The sequence below is a fragment of the Giraffa tippelskirchi genome, chromosome 9, assembly GCF_054371585.1.
Source record: "Giraffa tippelskirchi isolate mGirTip1 chromosome 9, T2T-mGirTip1v1.2.pri, whole genome shotgun sequence".
In the NCBI taxonomy this organism is placed as follows: Eukaryota; Metazoa; Chordata; class Mammalia; order Artiodactyla; family Giraffidae; genus Giraffa; species Giraffa tippelskirchi.
Genome location: NC_137283.1, coordinates 118,577,883 through 118,595,760, shown reverse-complemented (window position 1 = coordinate 118,595,760; position 17,878 = coordinate 118,577,883). Strand labels below are relative to the sequence as shown.

The following is a 17,878-nucleotide window of genomic DNA, read 5'->3' as shown; positions in this document are numbered from 1 at the left end:
GGGATTTCATTCTTCAGGACTGATGAGATAAATAAACTAAAATATTCCCCAAGTTAGAGATATTAGGTTGGTTTCTTACTGTAACAAATTGACAAGATCAAAATGCTCCACATTTTGCTGTCCTTTAACAAATACATTTAAGATGTAAACCATAAAGACATCCAAACACAAATTATCCTAAAAAACACAAATAGTAAAACTTTTCCAAAGATGTAAGTGAACATTCCTGACAAAGAAAGATACGGCACACACCTTCCCTTGACTTGTTTCCAAGGATGAGGACCATTGTTCTTCATTGCTTTCTTGACAACTTTTGCCAAAATGCAAAGGAAAATAGTGTAACTACTGCAGGATTTATACAGGTCATGATCTTGTTTATCACAGCAGCAGGTCTTCACCATTTCTAGCATAGACAAGGGTGACTTAATGATATACGTAAGACCTTTTAAAGGAAGCCAAGAAATACCAAAAGAACTATTCTAAAAGGAAAAAAAACAGAAAACAAGCATTAAATCTCTGAATAAATAACAGAAAGCTGTAAATCTCAACTAGCTCATTAAAATTCGGACTCTTCTTAATCATAAAAAGTACACAGCCATTACCACATATTCTCCCTAAAATAAAAATTCCATTCAAGCACAGAATACCAAGGGGTGTTTCAAATTCCTGGATTATCCTCAAAATGTCTTTTTAACAGTTAGTCTTTCAAATTAGGATAGCGTCAAGATTCATACATTGCATTTGGTTGACACGCCTCTTCAATCTTTTATCCTATAAAAATTTCCAATGGTTTCATCATACCACTTAACAGGTAATTTATTGTGCAGCACTTCCTAAATTCTGATTTTAGGGGCTTATATCTTCCTACATTTCAGGATCTTCCTTACATCTTCCTGGAGTCACTTAATGTATTCTTTCATCTGCTGTCTTTTCTGTCAATTGGTAGCTCTCTCTATCTAGTGGACTGATCAGATTCAGGTCAAGTTTTTTGGTGAGAATCTTCCAGTGGCAGTCCTGAGTACTTCCTATTTCAGTTAGCAAAGAGGCACGCAAGTTCTGACTTTCATTCTTTTTGTGATGTTAAGACTGATCATGCTGATCGATCCATTTGAGTGATCCCCACCGTTTGAACAGCCAGGGATGATCATCATCCAAATGGCTTATTTCAACAGATGTGCAAGATAGTGATTTTCTAATTCTATCATTCTGTCTAAACTAGCTTGGAATTTGGTATTCTAAAATAAAGTATATATTTTCCTTTATTTACAGTTTCCAGAATAACAACTTTTCTAAAAATACCACAAACTTGAGGATTTAAATACATAATCCACAGCTGTCTTTATTCTTTATCATGCCGAAATTTACCCAGCACTGGGGAATGGCAGCTCCTTAAAGCAGGCTTCTGTGTTCTTTTGACACGACTTCAGCTTACCTGGATACCTTCTCTGTTTTCAGGTATAACAAGACATTACAGACCCATCTTGTATACATTCTGCCTGAAAACTAGAATTGGTCATTTCTCCAGCCAGACTGACAATGTTTCAGAGAAAGGTATTTTTCTCATTTTTAATAAGTTTGATTATGTACAGACCCAAGCTTGTAATTTACTTGTAAGTCCTCCATATCTTTTTCTATCTTTATTGAAGGTTTCACTATATACTTACTCAGAAAACCAAACATTCCAAATCTTCTCTTCTCTCCATACACAACAAGTAACAATCCTTTAAATGTACTTTTAAAATTTTCTCTTCCAAATTTACCCTCTCTTTTTAAATTCACTGTCCCTATTTTAGTTCTCATTTGCTGCATTATTTGCTTATACTACGATACTGGACTACTATCTCACCTGTACCCACCTCCTTTATAGTACTTTCAGAAAAAAAACTTTCTCAAACACATACATAATGTGTCCTATCTTTGCTTTCCAATGTCTCCTGGATAAATCATAACTCAACTGCATGTTATCTTTAACCCTTCAAAATCCAGCCATGGACTAACTTTTCTACTTCATCTCCCGTTATTTCTCCAGTCACCTCAGACCCATCATTAAGAACTATTTAATGTAGTAGGCATAAATCATGTTCTTTCATGTCTCTATACACTTGTCCACACTATTCCTTTTGCTTGGATGCTCATTTTCTTCTGTACTTGGAAAATTCTACTTGTTTCCCAGGCCAATTTAAAAAATTATGAGTTCATCAAGTCTTCTACAAGTCCATACACTGGGTTAGATACTCCTTCCTCTAGCATTCCAGAGTATTGTAACTCTTTTCTTTTTTTCTACAATATGTGTGCTTCTGCCTAGTAGCCTAGAAGCTACTCAAATGCCAAGACTAGTTCTTACTCAAGACAGCATTAACTGTTCAATGTGTTGCAAGCACAACAATGTTTAGAAAACATTTATAAATGAGGATTTTAAAAAATATCTTTCTGGCACAATTCTAGTTTCTTTGCTTAATCTCACCCTTAAGAGAAAAGGGACGTCAGATGCTCCGTTCCCCTATGTCAATGCTCTTTAGACAATGTGAAACATAAAGATATTTTTTAGCTACTCTAATCTACTTTGAAAAATTAATTTTAAGAAATCGCCGTAATTATATATAATTAAACCATAAAAACATTCCTCAAATACTATGTTCAAATTCTTCAAATTCCTGGAACAAATTCATACTCTATTTACTCACCAGGTTCTTACTGTAATACTCCCACAGAATGGTAACAATTGCAATGTTTGGCTCCCAGAAATCACAAAGGGTCAAACAACAGTGAAGATACATTCGTAACTGCTCTTCTAGTATACCATCCTAAAAAATAAACTGAAATTGTGAGGAACTAAATAATGACCAACTCACATTATTATAACTTGACACTGCAGCAAATAACCTGCTCCTGAAAAGAATATAAATATATATCACCAAGTCATACCCATTCTCATCTTCAGACCAGAAGGTCTGAATCAGCATAAGGTATATAGCTTTGCTTTAGAGGAGGTTAATATGATAGTTGAAATTACATAACTCAGTTTGACTTTTAATTCAATTATTTAACAACTGCAACAGGTATTTAATAACTGAATAGTGTAGAATCCAGAAACTGAAAAGAAACCCTAACCAGAAAGTAGCGTAAGTTATCTAAAAATACAGAAGACTCAATTATACTTAAGTAATTCTTTATAGAAATATAGGAGTTATTCTTCTAAAAACCAGAGCGTTGGCAGAGTACATATGTTTTAACCTTTTAGAACGTGGCAATAGGTAAGAGTAAAAAAGTGACACTTTAAACTTATATATCAAATAACATGCATGTTTGTTAAAAGCTGACATAACACTGAATTCCAATCAGTTATTCAAAGCTTACTATATATCAGGCACTATTCTAAGGTACTAGGCATGATGCAATAAATGAGTCAGACGTGGTACACACACTGATAGAAGTTACACTTTGGGGAGAATGGAAAATGTAAACAGTTACAACCACTACAAAAAGCAAAACAAAAGCAGAGTAATGAGGAAGAGTAACTGACAGAGGATGTGGGTCATTTTTCTTAATTAGGAACTATGAATTGAAAGGCCTTTTTGAGGGCTAGCAGTAGTAGTGTTAGTTGCTCAGTAATGTCTGAGTCTCTGCGGCCCCATGGCTTGTAGCCTGCCAGGCTCCTCTGTCCATGGGATTCTCCAGGCAAGAATACTGAAGTGGGTTGCCATCTTATTCTTCCAGGGGATCCTCCCCACCCAGAGATAGAACTCTGGTCTCGTGCATTGCAGGCAGATTCTTTACCATCTGAGCTTTTGAGGGATGGGATTTGGGTTAAATGATTGGATGGGAAAGAAAGAACCACATACAGAAAGAAATGAAAGTAAAGCACTGATGGCAGAGAAATGACATGGAAACTTCCTGAATTAGCAGTAAGCTTGGTAGTACAGGATTAAGTCAGAGATAGTCAGGAATCATAACTCATTTAAGGCTTTACAGGTCACAGTCAGAAGTATGGACTGTATTTTAATTATGTTGGGAAGCCTTTGCTGCTGCTGCTACGTCGCTGCAGTCGTGTCCGACTCTGTGCGACCCCATAGACGGCAGCCCATCAGGCTCTGCCGTCCCTGGGATTCTCCAGGCAAGAACACTGGAGTGGGCCGCCATTTCCTTCTCCAGTGCATGAAAGGGAAAAGTGAAAGTGAAGTCGCTCAGTCGTGTCCGACTCTTAGCGACCCCATGGACTATAGCCTACCAGGCTTCTCCGTCCATGGGATTTTCCAGGCAAGAGTACTGGAGTGGGGTGCCATTGCCTTCTCCTGGGAAGCCTTTACAGGACTGTAAACACAGGGGTGACATGAAATGAATGTTTCAAAAATGCTACACTGGATCAAGCAAGATGACAATAGCAGATAAGTACAGAGGTATAAGATCAGTCAGAAGAACTGAAAGAGAACTTTCAGTGTAACAGAAAAGCAGACAAAGGTTAAGTACAAAGCAGACATGCTGGAAATGTGAAGGTGTCTGGGATACAGTATGCTTTAAGTAAATAATTGTTGAATGGATTCAGTATTGTCTCTTTTCAACAAAGGTGTGTGGTTATTTCATCACAGAAGATTAAAATGTCTTTTTTCTACTTCCTTCTCCTCCCACCAACTTAAAATTCTAGGAGATAACTATGAAACAGTAAGATTAAGACAGGCAGACAATTTTAGAGTTATGTTGATGGGATTTGTTGATGACTTATATTAAAGTATGAAGGAAAGATAGCAATTAAGGGGAAGTCTTAAGTTTTGGCTTAAGAAAATGGATTGATGGAACCACTTCTTAAGGTGGCAAAGAACAGGAAAGGAACAGATGAGAGACTGCACAGGGCAACCAAGTGGAAATATTACACAGACAATTTATGGGTCTACAGCTCAAGGAAAAAGTCAGAGCTATTGATACAAATTTGGATATTACCTTCATATTGATGGTTTTTAGAGCTAAAAGCCTAGGTAAGATCAATCTAGGAAAGACTGTGGACAGAAAACAGAAAAGAACCCAGAACTGACAGCCTATTGCTATTCCAAAATTTAGGTATCAAGAAAAAGGAGGCCTATAAGCAAAATCCAATGAAGTAGGTAGGAAACCAGGTATCATGGACTCCGAGAGAAGTATTTCAGAAAGAGAAGGGGGTCAGCACTTCCTGTACAAAGTTACATACCTTCGTTGACACTTCACACACAGTTCTTACCTTCCTATCTGCCTTCAAGTCTATGAGTTCCCTAAGGGCTGCGATAATGCTCCCTAGGCCTAGCACAGTGCCTGCTTCACCAAAGAGACTCCATGAATGTTTTATCAACAAAACAGAACTGAGTTCTAGTGTTTCTTTTCATCAAGTAGCTCTATGTTTTAGGGAAAGATATTTAGTTCCTCTGATAATTAAACTCATTTAACCCTCGTTGGTCACTAACATTCTTTGATTTTATCATGAAAATATTAAACTAGATGTAGGTTTATTCTTATGGCACACTACTGATGTGAATTAAAATGTACTAATTTAATTACGTTGCAAGATTAAAAAGTGAATTACATGAAAAAACTGGGTTCGTTTTGAAGAGTTTTGTATTGCTTTCTTTGGTATCTGAAAATCATTTTACATGTAAAATTCACAAAAAGGTATTTAAACCATAAAAATATACAAAGTTTGGGAAAAACAAAAGGTTAAATACCAACTATGTGTCTGGTATCATATGATGTTTCACGTATGTTATTCATATATGTCTCATACCATCTCAGTTTTACTACATTCATTTTACCAAAAAAAAAAGGGTTGATGTTCAGAAGTTATCAATGGCTTACCCAAGTGCATATGGGAAGGAGTTAGGACTCATGATTCCAAAGCTTGTTAGACATACTATACTACACCACCTTCCAAAAACATGAGGGGAAAAAATGAACATCTAATCGACACCAGATTTGATCAAGATTGCTCTTAGTGACCAGAGCAAGATTTGAATCAAAGTTTGTGAGACCAAAGCCCATGCTCTTTCCACTGTAACCAATCAAGAAGAAATTACATATAGTATCCTGGGGGATTTTTCCTCTTTTTTTTTTTTTTTTTTAAGGAAAGGAGATAAATTCCCCATCCTTTTCTTGCTAGTGGCTACAGATTAAAATAAAAAGAACTGTCTTATAAAATATCATTTTCTCCACAGTTCTGAAAGGGTAAGTCAGTTGAGTGTGACTTGAAAAGCAAGTTTCTTTTTTTAATTAATCACAGATAGTATTTGTTGTAAAGCCCATTCTCATGTTTTGTATATTCAACCATTATGTTGTTTTGAACCATGTTCCCTTAGTTTTTCTTAAAAATTTTCATTAAAAATTGTGTGGGTGGGCATACATCAGCTGAATTAAACAATTTACCCATTTTCAAGCTCAGAAAGCCAAAGAGATAAGAATTTACAACAGTTAGAAGTAGAGGAGCCAACAGACAACTTAGTTCAAATTCATAATGGAAAAACAGCTGAAATATGGTGAGGAAGAATGTTTGAGAACATCTGAGTATATTAATTTCTTCCTACCTTACATTTTTCTCATCATAGACTTATTGGAGATGGAGAAGATCACAAAAACAAATTGAAAAAAGTGGAAAATTGAGATAGTTGCTTTCCACAAGTATTACCAGAACAGATCTTACAAATCAAAGTACATTACTAATCAAAGACATAACAGCAAAGAAGTTTTAAAACAGAAAGTTTTAAAATAATGAAAAAAAAAAAAAAAGCCGAGTTTTATTAAGAATCTTACAAGGTCTAGTGTTTTGAGGGAGTTTGGAACGACTTCTCTTCTAGAACTTCCCTCGTGGCTCAGACAGTAAAGCATCTGCCTACAATGTGGGAGACTGGGGTTCAACCCCTGGGTTGGGAAGATCCCCTGGAGAAGGAAATGGCAACCCACTCCAGTCTTCTTGCCTGGAAAATCCCATGGGCGAAGGAGCCTGGTGGGCTGTTCCTAGCTAGCTGAATTAAGCTGGACAAGCCTTACTCTGTGTCCCAGTTTCCCTAATGTCTAAAATGGAACTTCACAAGACTGTCATAAGTGGAAAATGTACATTTAGTGCTATGTACAGTGCTCGCACAGTGACAGCTATCACTTTGAGTGAATTTTTTTAGCTGAAACATTGAGTTTTGACAATCATATAATAAATGCAACACATTCACACTATTGTACCTTAAGTGGACATATTTTAATTTTGTGAGTGTTGAAGCCAAACTCTACCTAAACCAAGAATTTTGATTAACATTATCTAAATCCACACTCTCTGATTTTTAATAAACCAGAAGGCCCGTGGGGCTCTTTTCCATGTAGATTCAAACCTACCTATCTCAAATCCAGAGCCCACACTACTCAATTTCTACATTTATCACAAGATCCTGTGGGCTCTCTGGGTGTCTCATCTCAGCTGAATGAGTACATATAAACTATTTCATATAAAAAGCAATCCTAGAATACTCTACAGTGTCTGCTGCTGATCTCTCAGTCCTTTTAAAAAGGGTATCTTCCTAGAACTTTTATTTTGAAAGATAAAATGCAGACATATTAAATTTGGGTATATACCATGCACCAAATTGTTTTACTGAACTAAAAACATTTTTTAGCTTATTTTATAGAAATGGCAATATAACAACTGGGGGTTCATTTTTTATGCATAACTAACTTGCCTATCAGAAACCATCTGGAGAATAAAACTTATGTTCAAGCTAAATAGTAACTGTCAGTTTGATGGGATTTTATTAGGATTGGATAAAGAGAGTTAGAGGCTTCCCTGGTGACTCAGTGGTAAAGAATCTGCCTGCCAATGCAGGAGACTGGGCTCGATCCCTGGGTTGGGAAGATTCCCTGGAAGAGAAGAGGCAACCCACTCAGTATTCTTGCCTGGGAAATCCCATGGACAGAGATGCCTGACGGGCTACAGTCCATGGGGTCAGAAAAAGGCAGACACGACTTAGTGACTAAACAAAGAGTTAGACTTCAATATCCCAGTCAAAATCCTTCTGTCCAAGAAACACAGTAATTCTGGATTAGTAATTAGAAGATTATTGACCCATATTATTCAGAACTAATCATATTCTGAGTTGTTTTTAGCCTTAAGACTCTCAGGATTCTTTGACAAATAAAAATATTTTAAAAATATTAGGCTTGCTTAGGATTTCTTCTTATACCCTTTCATGACCTTGAAAGAAAATTGTTGTGAACTCAGAAAACAATGAGGCTTTATTTAAAAAGTGGCATAAAACTAAAAATGTCCCTTTTCATATGAAAATGATGTTGTAAACATAGAACAAATGTTTACTGTTAGCATTCACAAATATTACACAGGATTACCTCATAAGAATGTTTTTAGAGCAAATACTTAACTATTCAGTTTAAGCAAAACAACAATATATGTTCTCTTTACTAACAAAGCTCAGTGTCTGTTTCTGGAAGATTCTCTATGGCTACAAAAAGATTTGGAACACTACAGTGGAATGCCCACCAATTTTATTTGAAGATTGTTGTATATGTAAAACATTTTTTTTTTAATATTGCAAACAGACTCTCACAGTTGGAGATGAAGTCAAAGCACACAAGTATGGTCAGATTTTAATTTACCTCAATGGGGGAAAACAGATAATCAAACTGCTAGCTCTATCCCAACACATTATTTATTCTTTATGACCACCTACTGAACCCACAAAATTTGTTTCAAGAACTCCAGCAAGTAGTCCTATACTACTTATAAAATCTAATTTGATACAATCAAGGCAAGACAAAATTGAGATTACTGGAGAGAATGGACCACTTTTTTCTAAATATTACAATGACCTCTTCTCTCACAGGAAAGATATTTCTTTGACTTTATGCTAGACCTAAATTCACAGAGAAAGATTCTAAGATTAGCTGTACTATCCTTGCTTCTAAGATGATTGACTTGGCCCAGTTTTCTCAGGTCTTCCCTGGTTTTATCACTGAAAGTCCCATATCTTAGGATATCCCAAGCCAGGTAAATCCACGTGGTCAGTCTTCCTTACAAGAATTAGGGATGTATCTTCACAATAGCTTTAGCAGATACCATTAAAAGACTGATGATGTAAATAATGGCCACTTTCTAGGGATTCTATACATTTTTAAAGTAAAAAAAAATACATGTCTGAAACTTTGAGCTACTAAAATCAGTACGTTCTCAAAAAGAACACAGGAGAAAGCCAATTAAAATGATACAAAAAAAGAAACAACAATTTTTACAATGGTTGAGATAACAGCTCTTTTACTTCTGATGCAACTGATGTATTCAGAGTTCTTTGGCATTCTAATCTAGAATTCTTAGTTCATAATCAGAAGTTTTATCTTATAATTAAATGTACTTATATTTTCACCTAAAAAAATTAAGAATAATGGTAATAGGGAAAACAAAATTTTAAGCTATTAAAACAATTTTCAAAGATATGGGTAAAAAATAAATGTATGTGTATATGTGTAGCAGTCTTGTACTACTATATTTTTTATTTCTCTTCAGGTTTTTAACAATCCTCATTTCTTAACAGAAAATGAGTCTATTATCCAAACTAAAAAAAATACTAAAATTTCCCTTTAAAACCTTACATAAACAACTTATGCCACAAAACTTTACAGAACTATAATAAAATATGTTTAAAGATGTGATGAAGAGCACACTTAAAACTGTTTTAAAAGGAGGTCAAATCTGACCTCTGGGCCATGAAGCACTGCATTAACAGTTCTGCAGAAAGAAAAATGATAAGCTATGAAATGAGGGCTCAGAAACTAGGACCTTATCAGTCAGAGTATGATTCAAGCCTGTAAGACAAATTGCTCAGCAAGGCAAGTCACCTTCCTGCTGTGACGAGGATACAGCTGAATTTCCAATACCACTGACTATCTCCCTCATCGTGTCTCCTAGACTTGATATCATATAGTCAAGGAATGGCTGATTCTGAAGCACCTGCTCCTTATTTTGAATACATTTTGTCAAAGTCACCAACTAGGATAATTATCTTTGTCCTTTAACTGGCAACTCAGTGTTAAAATAAAAATCTTCAAAATAAAAACTATTGTACAAGGACCCTGCATTAACAAAGAATGATGATTCTTATCCCAGGTTTTTAATAAGTAAACCAAGTTTGTTATTTAAATCATTTTAACAGTTTGCTTGGTTCTTAAAAATAAAATCTGTAACATAAAAATTTAGCAAAGCCCACAAACCATCTCACTTTAAATGTGTACCTGAACACTGATGGACTTTTTCAGCAGCTCTTCTACAAAGTTCCAATTTGATTCCACTTGTCTCTAGAAAGGGAGAAAATATTGCATTAAAATTATTGCTCTTAAATACTCCAATTATCAGGAGTCGTTTTATTAAAGTGGCACTTCTATAAAATTATAAACGTTTTAACAAATAGTAAACTTTTGCTGTCAATTATTATATAATAAGAAAAAAAAAACTTGAAGTATATTTTAGTGTCTTTTACACCACCGAGTGTCTTCCTTATTCTGTACTTTACTCAGTAGAGATTTTTACCTTTGTTTTATGCTAATGCCCTCAAAATGGTCTACTCTAGTAAACAAGTAACTAAAAAATTTATTGTAAAACAACTTTTACACATTTGGTACCTCATTTAGCCAGTGGTCACTTACCAGGCAACCTCAACTATCCAGAAGCCTATACAATAAAGAATAAAGATAAAAACGACTCAAAAGGCCAACATATTTCACAAAGGCTAAGCAATGAGAACAACTCTACTTTTCCAAAGGGAAAACCTGGAGGAACTTTTCACAGGATGCCTGGTTCACTTGATTCCCAGGTGGATCAGTGGTAAAGAATCTGCCTGCAGTGCAGAAAAACCAGATTTGATCTCCGGGCCAGGAATATCCCCTGAAGGATGAAATGGCAACCCACTACAGTATTCTTGCCTGGAGAATCTCATGGACATAGGAGCCCAGTAGGCTAGAGCCCACGGGGTCGCAAAGAGTTGGACATGACTGAGCACACAGGCTAGTTCACTTGATATTCAGTTCTTAAAGATTTGGATATGTGGATACTGGTCAAAACCAGAAGCAAAGAAAGTACATTCACAAAGATGCAAATCACAGCAAGTTTCAAACAAGGGAAGAACAAAAGGTGCAAAAGCAAGCCTGAGACCTTAAAAAGCTAAGCCAGAGGCCTTAAAGAATAAAGGCAAAGAGTTTCCTCACACCCTCCTATCCCTATTATAGCACGTATGCTTTTCATAAGGATAAACTCCAGTGACCAATAAAAAGTTACAGCACGTTCAGATTTTAAGTGGCTGGATAATACTCATGTAAGATGCTAAATACAAGAAATCACTGAACAAATATTTCCTTGATAAAGGTGCTTAGTGACTGTGGTAGCCAGCTCTAAGACAGCCCCTAGTGATCTCTGCTTCTTGGAATTCATGCCCTTATTCAATCCCCTCCCATACTGTACTAGAGTTGATCTGTTAATAGAAGAATACCAGCACTAATAGTACTGAAAGTATGTCACTCCCAAGATTAAAGGACACTGAAGCTTCTGTCTTAATGACAATCTCTCTCGTTGACTCCTGGGAAAAGTTATGCTAAGAACAGTACGGAAGAGGCTTACATGATGGGTAATTAAGGCCTTCTGTCAAGGTTAGCGAGAAGTAAACCCTCCAGCCCAGAGATTGAGGTCCCAGAGGACAGCTGAACTACAAACTCGTGAGATCCTGAGCCAGAACGACCCACCTAGGCTTCTACTGGATGTCAGACCCTCAAGAACTGTGTGAGATGTTCATTCTTTTAAGGAGCAAAATTTTGTTACACATCAGTAGATAACTAGTATTGTACAATGATGTAGTTTTTAGAAAGGGATTACTGATTTTCTCAAATATATTTATGTAAATAAAGTACATGCAAAATATTTGTCAGGAAAAAACATGTATTACAGAACTTGTCCTGGACCAAAGAGAACTCCATGGACATCATCAGATGGTCAATACTGAAATCAGATTGATTATATATTCTTTGCAGGTAAAAACAAAGAGCTCTATACAGTCAGCAAAAACAAGACCTGGAGCTAACTGTGGTTTAGATCATGAGCTCCTTATTGCAAAATCAAGACTTAAATTGAAGAAAGTAGGGAAAACCACTAGACCATTCAGGTGTGACCTAAATCAAATCCCTTATGATTATACAGTGGAAGTGACAAATAGATTCAAGGGATTAGAACTGATAGAGTGCCTGAAGAACTATGGATGGAGGTTTGTAACACTGTACAGGAGAGGGTAACCAAAACCATCCCAAACAAAAAGAAATGCAAAGAGGCAAATTGGTTTTCGGAAGAGGTTTCACAAATAGCTGAGAAAAGAAGAGAAGAGAAAGGCAAAGGAGAAAAGGAAAGATATAGAGTTTCAAAGGACAGAAAGAAAAGATAAGAGCCCTAGGTGAACAATGCAAAGAAATAGAGGAAAACAGAATGGCAAAGACTGGAGATCTCTTCAAGAAAATTGGATACCAAAAGAATATTTCATGCAAAGATGGGTACAACAAAGGACAGAAACAGCGAGGACCTAACAGAACAGATTAAGAAGGGGTGGCAAGAATACATAAAAGAACTGTACAAAAAAGGTATTAGTGACCCAGATAACCACGACGGTGTAGTCACTCACCTAGAGCCAGACATCCTGGAGTATGAAGTCAAGTGTGCCTTGGGAAGCATTACTACAAACAAAGCTAGTGAGGGTGATTGAATTCCAGCTGAGCTATTTCAAATCCTAAAAGATGATGCTGTTAAAGTACTACATGCAATATGCCAACAAATTTGGAAAACTCAGCAATGGCCACAGGACTGGAAAAGGTCAGTGTTCATTCCAAACCCAAAGAAAGCAGTGCCAAACGTTCAAACTACTGTACAGTTGTGCTCATTTCACATACTAGCAAGTTAATGTTCAAAATTCCCCTGCATACCATCACACACTGATGCTAACAGTTTAGTTCAGTTTCAAAAAACTAAAATCATGGCACTGAGTCCCATCACTTCATGGCAAATAGATGGGGAAACAATGGAAACAGTGACAGACTATTTTTTTGGGCTCCAAAATCACTGTGGATGGTAATTGCAGTCACAACATTAAAAGACGTTTGCTCCTTGGAAGAAAAGCTATGACAAACCTAGCCAGTATATTAAAAAGCAGAGACATCACTTTGCAAACAAAGGTCTGTACAGTCAATGCTATGTTTTTTCCAGTATAAATATACCGATGTGAGAGTTGGATCATAAAGAAGGCTGAGCGCCCAAGAATTGATGCTTTCAAATTGTGGTGCTGGAGAATAATGTGGAGTCCCTTGGACAACAAAGAGATCAAACCAGTCAATCCTAAAGGAAATCAACCCTGAATACTCATTGGAAGGATTGATGCTGAAGCTCCAATACTTTGGCCACCTGAAGCAAAGAGCTGACTCACTGGAAAAGACTCTGATGCTGGGAAAGATTGAGAGCAGGAGAAAAAGGGGGCAACAGAGGATGAGATGGCTGGATGGCATAAACGACTCAATGGACGTGAGTTTGAGCAAGTTCAAGGAGTTGGTAATGGACAGAGAATCCTGGTCTGCTGCACTCCATGGGGTCATAAAGAGTGGGATACAAGAGCGACTGAACTGAACTGAGTCTCCACGTCCAGCCAACTAGGTAACCTGAAGCAATGCTCATTTTAAGGTTGTATTTCACACTTTTATCTAATCACTATTCCAAAAGTTTCAAAGACAAGAACCAGCTGGCCAGACTGATTGTACTGATGATCCCTGCAATGTCCCAAAGTAATTATTCTCTTTAAACTATATTTGCTTGTAAAATAGGTGATTAAAATTGTAAGAGGTAACACTCATCAGGAGCAAGGCAAGGATGCCCACTCTCACCACTTTTAACTGGAAGAAATCAACATTGTTAAAATGACTGTACTACTCAAGGCAATCTACAGATTACCTATCAAATTACTCATGCAATCCCTATCAAATTACTCATGTCACTGTTTACAGAACAATAACAAAAAAAATTTTGTTTGTATGGAAACACAAAAGACCCCGAACAGCCAAAACAATCTTGACAAAAAAGAATGGAACTAGAGAAATCATGTGCCCTGACTTCAGATTATATTAGAGACCTATAATAATAATTTTAAAATAAGTGCAGTACTGGCACAAAAACAGAAATATATATCAGTGGAACAGGATAAAGTCCAGAAATAAACCCCCACACCTCTGGTCACCTAATCTATGACAAAAGAATATACAATGGAGAAACACCCTGTTCAACCAGCAGTGCTGGGAAAACTGGGTAGCTGCATGTAAAAGAATGAAACTAGAACATTCTCTCAACACCATATACTAAAATAAATTCAAAATGGAAAAAAGACCTACATGGAATACCAGATACCATAAAATAGAGGAATACTCTGACATAAATCACAGCAATGTTTTTTTGGATCCATCTCCTATAGTAATGGAAACAAAAACAAAAATACACAAATGAGAGCTAGTTAAACTTGAAACCTATTGTACAGCAAGTAAGCCATAAACACAATGAAATGACAACTTACAGAATGGGAGAAAATATTTGCAAATGATGTGACTAACAAGAGATTCATTTCCAAAATATACAAACAACTCACATAGCTCAATATCAAAAAACCAAACACTCAATCAAAAACTGGGGAGATGACCTATACAGACATTTCTCCAGAGAAGACAAACAGATGGCCAATAGTCACATGAAAAGATGCTCAATATTGCGAATTATTAGAGAAATACATATCAAAACTATAATCAGGTTATCACCTCACACAAGTCAGAATGGCCATTATCAAAAAGTTTACAAATAATAAATTGTGGAGAGGGTGTCGAGAAGAGGGAATTCTCCTATACTGTTGGTGGGAATGTAAATTGGTACGGTCGCTATAGAGAACAGTAAGAAGTCTTCAGTCTTTAAAAAACTAAAAATAACAGTTACCATATGATCCAGCAATCCCATTCCTGGACATATACCCAGAAAAGGCAAAAACTAATTCAAAAAAATACATGTACCCCAATTTTCATAGTAGCACTATTTATAATAGCCAAGACAAACGTACCTCCACAGATGAATGGATAAAGAAGATGTTGTGTCTGTATACACACACACACACAGGAATATTACTCAGCCATAAAAAAGAATGAAATAATGCCATTTCCAGCAACACAGATGGACCTAGAGATCACACTAAGTGAAATAAGTCAGAGAAAGACAAATATTGTATATCACTTACATGTGGAATCTTAAAAAACGATACAAGTGAACTTATTTACAAAACAGAAATAGACTCACAGACATAGAATACAAGCTTATGGTTATCAAAGGAGAAAGGGGGAAGATATAAATTTGGAATACAGGATTAACAGATACACACTACTACAGACACACTACTACATATAAAATAGATAAACAACAAGGATCTACTATATACCACAGGGAACTCTATATTCAGTATCTTGTAATAACCTATAATGGAATGGAATATGAAGAAGAATATATATAATTGAATCATTTTTCTGTATACCTGAAACACTAGAAATCAACTATATTGCTAAGTAATAAAAGCAAAACAGACACCTAGGATTGTAAGAAGTTAACACATCTAGGTTGGGAGATAAGCATTAAACAGAAATATATGAATATATAAAGCCTCTAGAATGAAAAGTGAGATACCAAATTTTTCTTATAAGCCAGTATTAAGCAACTGGCAAGTTTTTATTTAAATACACATATAGCTAATGTCTAGTTTACAAAAACTTAAAAAAAAAATTAACCATACCTGAAATCAACCTAGAATGGAAAGATTTCACATTAACCTTCAGGGCAAAGCAGTTTACATTTAAAAACTGAACATCTTTACGATTATCACAAGACTGGAGGTAGTTCTCTGCTGCAGAATATATGACTAATCATTCTTGCTTTCTATCATCCTCTCACACCAGGTAATTCTTTAGTGGAATAAAGCATGATCGATGCATAACCATTTTCTATACAGTAGCTGGCTATGCTAATACATCATAAGGAGAAAAGAAATTCAGATAATTTTCAAAACTCTGATCTAAGTAGATCTCACACACAAATTAACATCTTATATAATCTCTGAAAGAATGAGTAAATATACCCGTATGATCAAAGATTAAAATAATTATATGATTTATAAACCAAATTGAGAAACTTTTGAGAATAAAAGGGGGAAAACTAACCAGATGGAATGAGGGGGAAATGGACACAAACCTGGATTGTCCCTGGCAAACTGGTACATGTGGTTACCTTCCTAGAGACCTATTCATAAGATGAAGTCCTCAGAAAGTCCCTAATACCGAATTTATCTAAGTAATAAAAAATAGGTTGCTACTTTTTCTTAGTAGCAACTATTTTAGTAGCTACTGTTTTTCAGTTGTACACAGTACAACTACTGTGTACCTCAGTCTCTTTACCTGTAAAATGGATATAATACTAATCTCTCGCCTACTTCATAACTCTTCACTGAGATAAAAATCGATAGTCACTCTGAGATATTTAACACTTTGCAAATGCAAAATGCTGAAGGTATCAACCCTAATGAAAACTATCATTGACTGGAGAGTGAGTTTTTCTTTTAAAGCCATTAAGAAATCAATAAATGTTTGAAACTCTTTGAGGACTCATGAATAAAGGCAGAATCTATTTGACATATATACACATGTATGACACATCTTTATTATTTTTATTATATAAAAATAGTTTTTTCCCAAATACTCTGGCTCTCTTTTGGAGCAGGAAATGGCAACCCATTCCAGTATTCTTGCCTGGAGAATTCCATGGACAGAGGAGCCTGGCGGGCTACAGTCCATGGAGTTGCAAAGAGCCGGACACGACTGAGTGACTAACACGTGGCTCTCTTTCCTCTAAATCTCTCTAGAACTTCTGCATAATTTTAAAGATTAAGATTAAAAAAAAAATATGTATCTTGACAAAAGCAAATCATAAAAGAACTACTGGCAATATTAAAAGACATAGGTTAATCTATTCTAAATACAGACAATTCTTTCACTGTCTTGATCCAGAGCTAATAAAAGCAATAATGTCTTATGGAGTTCTCTGTATGAAACAGAAGAGTGATTTCAGCAATGGCGACTGAGGGTTGTACCAGTACAATTCAACACTACAATAGTAATAGTAATGATATATATTAATGTGGCTAGATTACCTACCATACTGGGAATATGTAGGGGTCAATATCAACCACTACTGCAATGCACCGCTTATTGAAATAAGTGTTAATGGCAGTTCCAGCAAGCATTAATAACCTGAAAGCATGTTACTTGAAGAGGCAGCACAATTTATTTCATGAGTATCCTATCATGGGCACCTATTATTATGATAGCCACTCAACAGGAACTCACGAAGTGCTTAACTAATTGCCATATTCATTTACAGTGATTTAAAATCAGAAATATGTATTTGGAAGAATTAAAGTAAGAGAAATAAAAACGCTTATGCAAAGACCTTTGAATTACAGGTAAATTTTTTGAGTTCTTTGTTGTTCTAGTATTTTAAGAACTAAAAGAAGTTAAACATAACCATATTAACTCCATTAAGATACTTAGTAAGAGCACTTCTACAGTAATAATAGCATTTATCATTTTCCATACACCAGCATGGGAAGGACTCACAAGCATAAACAAAGGACATACAATCTTCCTCTGAGAAGCTCATTCCATTACTCTCTCAAACAGTCAGTAAAATCCTTAAATACATTGATACTGAGCTGTATATGGACTTGTCAGAGCACATTCTGACTTAACTTACTTTATCTTGGGCTCTCCTAAAGGATCT

At 35.8% G+C, this 17,878-nt stretch overlaps 1 protein-coding gene across 5 annotated transcripts in view; it reads right to left on the bottom strand.

Moving 5' to 3' along the window:
* MMS22L (MMS22 like, DNA repair protein) overlaps positions 1-17,878 on the bottom strand; it is a 118,726-nt gene that overhangs the window by 79,949 nt on the left and 20,899 nt on the right. For all 5 annotated transcript variants that reach the window (XM_081530350.1, XM_081530352.1, XM_081530349.1 and 2 more), the window contains 3 exons: positions 10,240-10,302; positions 2,685-2,804; positions 253-479 (listed from right to left, as the gene is read on the bottom strand). In XM_081530350.1, the coding sequence (XP_081386476.1) occupies positions 253-479; positions 2,685-2,804; positions 10,240-10,302 (410 nt within the window). The remainder of the gene's footprint in view (positions 1-252; positions 480-2,684; positions 2,805-10,239; positions 10,303-17,878) is intronic.